Here is a 12,009-nt window from a genome sequence, read left to right as displayed (position 1 = left end):
TAGCAGCACAGCTGTTACATGTACACTGAAGACAATGAGGCCTTGACTGGAGCTAAGAATGATTTGTATATCAAATCTTTCATGACCAGATATACCCCATCCAGCAGGTCTCAGGTCAGCTTTTTGCCTCTGATGAAAATTTAGGCAAATTGGCAACGTTTTGTAAAAGCACTCCATATTACAATGTAACAACTATAGCCTATGTAGCTACCCACAAATACATAATGCAAGTGCAATGATAGTACAGTACCTGATAGTACATGTTGTTACACAGGTTGTACCACTGTACCTAATTAGGTAGGTACACTGTAACAGCGACACTAAAATAAAGTGTTGCCGATGAATTTCCCCAGTAGTGGACAATAAAGACTTCTCTTCTAGCCTACACGTCACATGTAGCCTACTAGAAGTGATGTTTCAGCTAGAAGTGATGGTTCATAAATTAACCCTGCAACTTTGCTGATGCACAGAACAGGTGTGCTGAGCTTTGTTTTTGGCTTACAAAGTGTTGTAAGTAAGTAGTCTATAGGCAGGTGGTGAGACAGGTCAAGAAATATGGTGCAGTGAAACACTATACAGTTGATTTTCAGAAGGTGGTTTAGAGTAGTATAAATGAAATCTAAATATGTGCACTGTATTACCTTATAAGAGCAGAATATGAATATAAATAACAATGTCAGTTGATATTATTTTAAATGTTGGTGACACTACATTAATAAGGAGAATACCAATAATAAACAATAATGTGAATGCAATATCAATGGGCAATAAATGCAAATCAACAAATACTATAACATACAAACAATGACTCAGAACAGCCTAAGTGCATGGTGAACAAATATGTCTGTAAACCCCTGTTGACAGGTGCATGCAAAAACACAGAAAGCAGACAAGGATTTTATTTTTATAACACATGTAATAAGCAATGAACATTTGAAGATGTATTGTTTTGTTCTTCTAACATCAATAGTAGTTGTTCAGAGGTTGTAACATAATGATACATACATGCTGCCTGTCACATTATGAATATATACCCTGTCTTGTCTTGCACATCAGAAGCAGCAGCACTATGCTATTACATCGTTCACCGTAGGGACTAGTATGAGGGAGACTGAGCTGCCAATCTCTCTTAACAGGTCCTGCATCATATCTACAAATATCTGTTCTGCTCTGCACAAACATAAGCAGGGTCTGATTTAGCGTGGCATGAGTGCTGACAATAACATGGTTCCCTGCAGTGTTTGGTGAATTCCCATTGATGTTTGTGCCTTCTGTTTGAATGTACATTTTATGTGTGGCATCTCATTCCTCAGTTGTCTAACATGTTTTCTGACGGCCACTGATTGCATTAGCAGCTGAAAGACCAACTTGTAACAAGGTCCCAATTGTGGATACACCCATTAACAGTCCTTGCGACCAATGACATCTGGATCAACTACAAACTTTTGATTGATTTTTCAACAATAAACAATTAGTTCAGTGTAATATGTTCAGCTCTCTCCCCCATCTTAATAAGTCAACATTACATGATATGACCCTATTTTTACATTATAGCCTACATATGTTATAGCCTAACCCTTATCTATAGGTGACTGATGAGATTCATGTTAGCATATATTCATTGGCGCCACAATTAATATTGGAGCTATTTTACCAAAGATCCGCTTTAACCCTCTCTGATTTCACTGTCGCAGACCCAGACGTGCTTGGTAGCCTAGGCTACGTAGTCATAGGCCAACATGATACTTAAGCCCCCGTGTCATCATGACTTAGGTTAGCCTATGTTCTTACTGTTGTTATTATCTGTAGGACATATTGTCTGTGGAACACAATTGTAGGCTAGGCCTATATTTGATTTTCAGTAAGCTTATATATCAAAGATAAAGCTTCTTTACTTTTTTGGTGTAATTATTTAGTTTTTTTTTTTTATCTATGTAGGCTATTTCTTTAATGTTACATTATTATTTTGTTAATACATGGAATAAATCACCACAAACACACGCGACTGTAGCCTATTAGCTTCTTCTGTAGCCTACCCGGCTTGCGCAGCGTGGCTAACAACAACCCTAAAACAAGTGTAACCGTCGGCTCCTCGAGGCTTATTACTTAAACTAAGTTACAGCAGCTATTAGGCCGGAGGTGCAGTGAAATTGCGTCATCTGGTGATCATACAATTCACCCGCTATTAGACCAGAAATGCAGGAGAAGTGGATATTCAACCACGCCATCCTTCAGGTCGCATCGACACCTATGTGTACTTTATGTACTGTGTCATGCTGCCATCTAGTGGTTGTGGAATATTTAACAGCCATTATAGTTCTGGGAATAGATGTGCCCTCGAATAAATGTTTTGGGTAATCCATCTAATAAATTGTGTTTTTCTTTTTATATACTTCGTACCTTTTATAAATTGAAGTGTATCATGAAGGTACCTTTTTCAATGTCATTACTCTGACATTCGACATTAGTCGACCATAAATTTGGGCAATGGGCACATTGTTAGGGGTTGACACTTTGCATAAGATTTCTCCACATTACTTAATCCAAATTCTGTGATTTTTTTGTTCTATAAAAGTTGTACAATTATGTAGTTTCGTATCAAAGTGGAATGGTTGTTTTCATAAGTCAGCGGCGTTAGTTTGAGCACATAATTGACGTTTTGTTTACATGTGTTCAATGTAAGTCAATGGGAGCCGGAAATCCATAAATAGCGGCGTCCAAAGAATCTTTTGCCGGATAGCGAGACAGCGGTTCTGAATTAGGCACAGGTGGTATGTTAGATCTCGGCCAGCGGAATTGAGTTTTTGTCCTTGACATAAAAAAATTATTAACTTATAACATGACTTTGGTATCCTCTTGGTAAATCCTGCCTAACCTCTACCCTAAATTCCTCAACAGGTCGATAAGAGCGCTGAACTTGCTGCCCGATGGAAGTACTGTGCACTGAGTCAGGAGAAACTGCGTCGCCCCATCGTTGCCTGCGATTTGGGAAGGTGTGTGTTCGCTGTCATAGGCAGGCTCTGAACGCTATGGGACTTCAGCACTCGTGCTATATGCTTTTGGCATTCTAGTGAATCTATCTATATCTATTTTGGTGAATATGAAAGTAGTGTCTTTCCAATATGGCACAGTGTGCAGCTCAATTGTTTGTATTCTTCTTCACTTGTAGGATTTACAACAAAGATGCAGTGATTGAATACCTGCTGGATAAATCCGCTGAGAGACCCAACACTGAAGTGGCAACGCACATTCGTGGTATAAAGGTCAGTTTTGGAATAGTATAGACTTACTGTGATGGTTCATGCAGCGAAAATAAACCATTTTTACAGATGTGGTGTCTTCAAGTTTTTGGTGATCATTATACAGAAAGCCTAAACATGATCAAATGTCATAGGTGTATCCAAGTGCTGGGAAATTGGCCCATGTGACTCTTTTACTTGGTTAAATAATCTCTGCTTTAAGAGGAGACCATGTGCTGTCCTTTTTGCAGATCTGTCAAAAGCATTTTATATACTGTTGATCATAAGTTCTTACATATGTAGCATATGTAGTATGTCTTTGTTGCTCTAGGCCAGTGTTTCTCACTGACCAAGGACCACTTAACCAATAAATGGAAACCTCACGGACCATCTAGCTAAAAAATAAAAAACAGTAGACCTACTTCAACAGTATATTACACAATAGACATATCACTGAACAACCTTGCTTATTGTCTTGGCACCTTGCTTATTGTGTCAGAGGACTCGTATGATTTAAACTGGCGTAGCTTACACAGTGTTGCAGAACTGTTTGGATTTACATACAGGTTGGTTCAATATTGCAAACAACTCATCTACAGTATATTATATTTTACGTCTGCCCGCGGACCACTTGGGATAGCTTGCGGACCACCAGTGGTCCCCGGACCACACTTTGAGAAACACTGCTCTAGGCGATTGGTTTCAGAAGAGGTTTTAGGTGTGATGTTTGGAAATGTCAATTTGTAGTTCTTGCTGCAGATATCAAAGCATAATCTCTCAATAATCATCAACGACAACAGACCAGATTTAGAATTGTACCTTTGCTGTTGTTTGATTGTTTGATTAGCTGTGTCTCTGCACTTGCAATTGAACAGGATGTTAAGGAGCTGAACCTAACAGACAACCCAGCCTGGGATGGTGAGAGCAACACGAAAGGGGATCGCTATGAAGCCCTGCACCGTGCCATGTTCATCTGCCCAGTGGTTGGCTTGGAGATGAATGGGAAGCACAAGTGAGTACAACTGCAGTGCTTGACTGTGATGAGTTTCTGTACACACAGGTGCAGTGATCCGTTACAATGCATTAATCAATAAACAAGACAGTTAAGTTTTTTTGTTTCAGCATCAGTTTAGATTAAACACACTTTTTTGTTTTAAGGGAGTATGCAGGTTGTCCAGTAATCAGATAATTATACATAGAGGTAAAACCTTCACAATCTTTTAATTACTCAGTCACTCTATGGGGCAGTAATTATAGTTTCTGGATGACAATGTTGTGATCAGCAACGTGTGTGGTTATGCTAGCAGCCAATCTGTTTCTGATCTTATCTTTTTTTTCTCAGTATACTCATATCAAAGAGTACATGATTAACCAGTACTGCATGTGTTTATTGTGGTTGGTTGTTTTCCTTTTTTCCAAATGTAGGATTTTTTTTTAAATGAATGTTATTTAACATTTGTGGAACTTCCTGTAGGTTCAGTTTCCTGCAAACCTGTGGTTGTGTTTTCTCCGAACGTGCCCTTAAGGAAGTCAAAACTGAGATCTGTCACAAGGTAATTTTGCATCTTCTGAATGTATTCTTGTTTGAGTTGTTATACTATAGAGCTGCACATTCATTTTAGTTTGGTTCATTCTTTTCCCTGTGGATTTTCCGTCCCGTGTCACTGATTGCAAACAATATTCTAAATAATGCTAAGCGTGATTTTATGGTTCTGTGTTGAATCTACACCTGCTATTTTGAGAATAAAGTCCACTCCTGAAAACTTGTTTTGTTGCTGATAAAGAATTAAAAAAAGAAAACCTCAGGATGCCACAGAGTGGAGACAGAGTGGTAGAGGCATTATTAAATTATTACAATCATTTATTTGGTAAACTTGTGTTTATCTAACCAGTCACAAGTCGAGTAGTCGGACTTGTCTTTTCTCTTACGAATAAAAAAGTGAGCAACATTTACTGATGACTACTTCCCTCTTGTTAACCTCGATAAGACATATTGGTGGTATGCTGCAGCCAAGTAGATACTGCTCATAAGCAATCATCTCAATTTAATAATTTTACACATTTTCACACCAAGTACAGTGTGCAGTGATTTTAGCGTTTGTGTTCTGTAGCATACCTGATCATACTTCTGGGCTTTCTGTATGATTATTTTAAGATTTTAAACCAATTATATTAAACAATTACATAAACAATTTCATTACTTTGACAAAAAGTAACAGTACGGATGGTCAGACAAAGGGCAACAAGGGGTGGGGGGGGTCATTTGAAAACATTGGAAAATTCAACTCCATATACTATTCCGCTGTATATAAGGAAGTAGTGTTGCACGGTGTATCGATACTAAAAAGGTATCACGATGCCTTCACGCAAAAAACTATACGATTTTCGACGTTTTTAGAATCGATACTTTATTAAAATTAACGTTCTGTGTCTGCGTGAACTAAAGGTGTTTAAGTCGTGATTAACTCGGATCTTTCACCCGTGTCTTTAAATTAACCCATGAGTCGCGAGTCTCTAGTATCATTAACTCGGATCAGTTGAGTCCTACTACAATTCAATCTAAAACGATAAAACAGCCACACAAAACCTCTTCAACATTAGCTAGCCTCCTAGCCTCCAGCCATCGTAGCTGCCAAAAATGTAACAATTTCAGAGGGCAACCACAACTCCACAAATCAACCTCCAAAGCACTGAGTGAGCAGGCAGTCCGAGATAACTGGTTAACTTCCCGCAGAGCCGAAACATTGCAGACTCACAGACCATGTGACTCAGATTGAGCGGCTGAGTAGCAATCCGGGTTAGTCGGATCAGCCGGGCCGGTTAGGCTACGTTGAGTAATGAAGTCAGTCGAATCAGCCGCTACGCTTGTCATGAGTGGATCTCGAGCGAAGTAGCACCTCCTCGAGGTGAAAAGCAATTCCACAACAAAAGCCATTTTTCCACTTCTGAAATAACATTCAATGTTCTGCATGTAGCCTAGACATAATTAGATTTGGTGTATAGATGTAGCATATTAAAATGCAATTAGGTCGCGGCAGACAGTCCGAACTGCACGCCATGGAGCTGCTTGAGTATCTACCTGGGTCAGTCGAATCAGCCGGCCGGACCGGGTTACGCTTGTTATGAGTGCGAAGTCAGCCGAATCAGCCGGGCTACGTTGTCATGAGTGGATCTTTAGAGCAGCGAAAGTAACTCCTCGTCAAGGTGAAAAACAAATCCACAACAAAAGCCATGCTTTCACTTCTGAAATAACATATGTTCTGCACGCATAGCCTACTATAAAATGCAATTAGGTCGCAAAGACAGTCCAAAACATTGCAAGCTCTGTATGGAGTTGCTTGAGTAGGCTACCTGAGTCAGTCGGATCACCCGAGGGCCGGTTACGCTATCTTGTTATGAGTGTGAGTCAGCCGAATTAGCCGGGCTACGTTGTCATGAGTGGATCTTTAGAGGAGCCGGTAACTCCTCGCCAAGGTGAAAAGCAAATCCACAACAAAAGCCATGCTTTCAGTTCTGAAATAACATATGTTCTGCACGCATAGCCTACTTTAAAATGCAATTAGGTCGCCAAGACAGTCCCAAACATTGCAAGCTTTGTATGGAGAGTAGGCTAGCCTACCTGGGTCAGTCGGATCAGCCAGGCGGGCCGGGTTACGCTTGTTATGAGGCGAAGTCAGCCGAATCAGCCGGGCTACGCTGTCATGAGTGGATCTTTAGAGGAGCCGAAAGTAACTCTCGTCAAGGTTAAAAGAAAATCCACAACAAAAGCCATGCGCGCACTTCTGAAATAACATATATTCTGCACGATAGCCTACTTTAAAATGCAATTAGGTCGCTAAGACAGTCCCAAACATTGCAAGCGCTGTATGGAGTTGCTTGAGTAGGCTAGCCTACCTGGGTCATTTGGATCAGCCGGGCGGACCGGTTACGCTATGTTGTTATGAGTGCGAGTCAGTCGAATCAGCCCGGCTACATGAGTGGATCTGTAGACGAAGCGAAAGTAGCCTAGTTTCTACTCGTGTCAAGGTGATAATAATAATAGGCCTAATTAGTAGTAGTAGTAGTAGTAGTAGTAGTAGTAATATATTCACTGCAGGGCATTTCTACGTTCCTGTTTCTATGTCTACATTGAAAGTCAATTGCTTAGGCTAGGTTAAGACCATAAATAAACAGTCTGGCTCAAACTGCTTTCTTTCCCGTGAGTGGGTGGAGGTTTTGATGCTATTATATTAGGCTATTTTATATTATATTATATTATATTATATGATATGATATTATATTAGGCTACCTAACAGTATAGCTATGATTAATAGTAATATTAGTTGCCTAGTATTAGCAGCCTATAATACTTATTAGAATAAATTCCTAGTAGCCTACTATTAGTAAGGTCTCCCAGCCTGCGCAGTGAAACCACTTCAGATGATCCAGAACGCGGCGGCGTGCCTGGTCTACAACCAACCCAAAAGGGCACATGTTACCCCGCTGCTCATCCAGCTACACTGGCTACCTATGGCGGCCCGCATCAAATTCAAGGCTCTAACGCTTGCCTACAAAGTAGTCTCCGGTTCTGCTCCCACCTACTTGAATGCCCTCATACAGACATACGCTACCTCCAGACTGCTGCGCCCTCAGACGAAACGACGCCTAGCTCTACCACCGCATGCGCCAAGCCAATCCAAACTTTTCTTATCTGTTGTTCCTTGTTGGTGGAACACACTGCCAGCTCCTACAAGGGCAGAGACATCCTTCTCCATTTTCAGAAAACTCCTGAAGACCCAGCTCTTTAGAGAACATCTCCTCTCATAGCAACCCTTACAACAAGTCTTACTGATCCTAGCACTCACCAGTCGTCTCAAACTGACAAGTAACTGTTAAAAACAGCACTCACTGATGCACTTATTCTTACTGTACTCTAATGTTTTTAAATTGTCCTAAAATTGTTGAGAACTGCTCTAAAACTTAAACTGTTTACTATGTTGTTAGTCGCTTTGGCTAAAAAGCGTCAGCCAAATGTAATGTAATGTAATGTAGTAGTAGTGGTAATAAACATTGTAGCAGAGTAGCATTAGATCTAGGCAAACTTTTCTATTGTTAACAAAACAACAACAAATAATTAATTATTATAATATAGGCTACCCTCTCTGTCAATAAGATCAAAGTTTCTGAACATGAGCACCAAAAAGATGAACAATGTGTGGATGCACTTTGACCAGGAGAGCAAAACTCTAAAGGCTAAATGCAAGTGCTGCAAAAACCTGGTTTCAAATCATGGAGGATCCACATCCAACATGAGAAGGCACTTAACTAAATGAAGCACCCCACGGCACTGCTTGAACGTGGGACTGAATTTCTTTATGATTTAGCAATACTGACTCAAGTGACTCAAGTGACCCGTTCAACCCGGATCAGTTTAGTGAGTGACTCAGAATAACCCGGATCCTTAAAAGGAATCGAGTTCGACAGGCCTAGCGTGAACTGCTGCTCTCACTGCTCCTTGCACGCATCTAGGCAAGTGGGCGTGTCAAGCAGGCAGCTCGTGAGTGAGTGCGCAACTATTTCGGATACATCGCGAATAGTGAAGGCAAGCCATCAGGTACACAGAGGCCCGTTTGTGAAATATGTTTCAAAGTCATTTAAAAGCAGTAGACTATGCATGGAACTTGGCTAAACACCTCGCAGACAAACATTTTTGTTCAAAGAACGACAGGTTAACGAATATGCTATAGAAAACACGACTACATGGTTAGTGGCAAGTTCTTCTCTTCTTTTTTTAGTCTAGCCTAAGTGAAACGAGTATGGTTCTCTGGGATAAAGCGAACCTTCCTTCATCAATTAATTTTGACGAGACATAACGAGCTGTAATCATTTTGACGAGACATAACGAGCTGTAATCATAAGGTGCTAACGTGATGAAAGCGCAATGTTCACGCCAGAATAACATTACCATAACTTGTAAACAATCTATTTCATGTTCGGTCAGTACTACTGGTAATATTTGTCATGGCATGTAGACTGCAATTTGTTCAATAAGTATTGCCCAGATGTAGGATAGGATACCCGAAATGCGCTAATTAAAGCCCACAGCATATAATACCTACCCTGGAAATCCAGAGTTCTCGCGAGAGCACAATTTGAATTGTGCCCGCAAGATACTCTGGCCACGAGCAATGATCCAAATTTCTTCTATCTCTCGAGCGAGAGGGACCAATCAAATCAGTGTAGGCGGACAAAGGCGAAGCTACACTGATGACTGACACTGATGAATTGTTGTGATTGGTCAGAAGCGCTATCCAACTGCATGCAGTGAGAGTTTCAAATGCATGCTTGGTGCCGCCCCTCGAATTGGGCCATTTTCATTACTCATGGCCAGACCCTTAATCTGAAAGATTCCAGGGTCTGGTTTACCAGGCTATATAATACCACCAAAGCGTGTTGAGTTCTAATAATAATAGCGGCTTATTGTTACGTGGTAGCAAATCATGTTATCAAAGAAATAGACGTAGGCTAATGTAGGAATGCACACAGACATATTGCAACAGGTAATGGTGTAGGCCTATCTGACGAAGACCTGGTTGGAACATTGCACTTGTACACTGGGCGCAAAGAAGACTATCCTCACATTTTTCCCTTTGCAACTGTCAAAGAATTCCCATGAACACGGGAAGGCCTAGGGAAGCCTATACTGTACATCAGATGGCCTAACGATTAGGCCCCTCTGCATAGCATTCAGTGATTGGCATGCAGTAATTTCAACACTGACCTTGATCTAGCCTAGTTTGGCTATTTAAAGCTACTTTATTGGCAAAACACAACACAATGTAAATGAACTATAACAAAAAATAAAGGACTTAATCACACAAAGTAGGCCTACTATTTTACTGACTATAAAAATAATAATTATGTAGGAAGTTTAGAACCCAGAATTGACCTGCACACTACAAAAGTGCACCGAATTCAACACAAATGACTCGATACACTTGGAGGAGGTATGAATCCTTTCTTTTCCAGATATCTTAGGATTTCGCCGTAGTATCGTTTCAGTATCGAGCATCGTGATATTTATGGCAGGTATCGTATCGAAGTCATAATTTTGGTATCGTGACCACACTATAAGGAAGTCAAATCAAGTTACAGTGAGAATGCAAGCTGAAAGAGATGGGTTTTTACATTTCTTTTAAAGTTCATAATAGATTCACAATTCTTGATGTGATTGGGAAGAGAATTCCAGACCTTAGGGGCAGTGTGACCGAACGCTATTTCTCCCATGGTGTTGAGGTTCATTTTTGGTGCGTTAAGTAGACCTGCTGAGGAGGATCGCAGTGAGCTGGCAGGGTTGTAGTTCTCCAAGAGGTCAGTAAGATAGGTGGGAGCATGACGATGGAGGGCCTTGTATGTGAGGAGCAGAATTTTGAATTCGATGCGGTATGCAGTAGGAAGCCAATGAAGCTGGTGAGCACAGGTGTTATATGGCTTGTAGATTTGGAGAGGGTGATCCTTGCTGCAGTGTTTTGGATTAATTGGAGCCGGTGGAGTAGGAAACAGGCAATGATCATGCTGGGAGGAAGAGAGACGGTATGCTTTGTAGACCTATATAGCCGGGTGTCATCAGCATAGCAGTGTGAAGTTGCCGATGCCAATGTTGCACACCCAAGTTTTTGAATATTACATAGAATGTAATATATAATGCAGAGTTTCCAATACATTGACTTATTTGTGGCGGCCCACCACAATATCAACATTGACCACCACACAATGATTTTCCAGGTTGTACTAAATTGTGCTTAAATCTGGTTAGCATCATAACCACACTGTGCTAATTTGTTAAAAACTTGTATTCAAGTTAATTCTGCAAACCAACCACCACAAATGGAATTCAATTCTTCGGGAAACACTGTAATGTGTGTATGCATTTGTACATAATAGAATGGCAGGAACTGATTTCACCCACCATGCACATTTGCCCCCATGTTGACTCCATGCTTACGGCCTAATGTCAATATAATTTAATACGTTTTGGCCCTTTAGGCTTCACAAAAATACAAAGTCAACTTCCCTCTCCTCAAAACATTGTAGCACCTCTATGTCAAGGCTATTTAAAGGGCCAGTTCATCCATGTTACTAAAAAAAGACTGAGCTATTTTCCCAAACACCTCTGGCGATAGGCTATCTTTCCATCCAGCTGCTTGGCAGAGTGTGGGCTGGGGGCTTGAAAACGTTTGTAGTCCTGAGGCCCACAGTAATGTTAAGGCACCCCTGATTAGGCTAAGGCCTGCATTATGTAAAATTTGCAATAAATGCAAAATACAATATATTGCATTAGTGTAGACATGATATCTGATTGAGTCTGTACTATACTTGATTTCACATTCAAAGTAAACATATCATAGGCTTACATCTCTGTGACATTGCACATCATTTTGACCTTGTGACGTTTCCTTCTCACTAACTTGTTGTCCACCAAACTTGTTCTCCAGATCGATGTTTGCAGCTTTTTATCAAAAGTAGTTTATGTTTTGATACACATTCCTCACCCAAGGCATCTTGCAAAAAATGTAAATACTTTTAATAATGGAAATAATTCAAACAATTAAAATTACATAAAAGAAAATAAGCAGACATTTATGGAATCAGTCACTTATGAAAGTGTAAAAATGTACACAAACATAATAAAGTGCAGTCTACACACAAAGCCATGGATTTTACAGTAATCATCAGCGTTCACTGATTATCAAAGATGCAAACCACCCACCAAAGGCTCTGATATGAGTTC

At 40.4% G+C, this 12,009-nt stretch overlaps 1 protein-coding gene across 1 annotated transcript in view; it reads left to right on the top strand.

Moving 5' to 3' along the window:
- Nucleotides 1-12,009, top strand: part of rtf2 (replication termination factor 2) — a 38,389-nt gene that overhangs the window by 4,123 nt on the left and 22,257 nt on the right. The window contains exons 2-5 of the mRNA XM_048255502.1: nt 2,899-2,993; nt 3,170-3,263; nt 4,115-4,251; nt 4,714-4,792. Coding sequence (XP_048111459.1) covers nt 2,899-2,993; nt 3,170-3,263; nt 4,115-4,251; nt 4,714-4,792 — 405 coding nt within the window. The remainder of the gene's footprint in view (nt 1-2,898; nt 2,994-3,169; nt 3,264-4,114; nt 4,252-4,713; nt 4,793-12,009) is intronic.

Source organism: Alosa alosa, chromosome 10 (genome assembly GCF_017589495.1).
Source record: "Alosa alosa isolate M-15738 ecotype Scorff River chromosome 10, AALO_Geno_1.1, whole genome shotgun sequence".
In the NCBI taxonomy this organism is placed as follows: domain Eukaryota; kingdom Metazoa; phylum Chordata; class Actinopteri; order Clupeiformes; family Clupeidae; genus Alosa; species Alosa alosa.
Note: the sequence above shows the minus strand (reverse complement) of the source record. Positions and strands in the feature narration are given on the sequence as shown.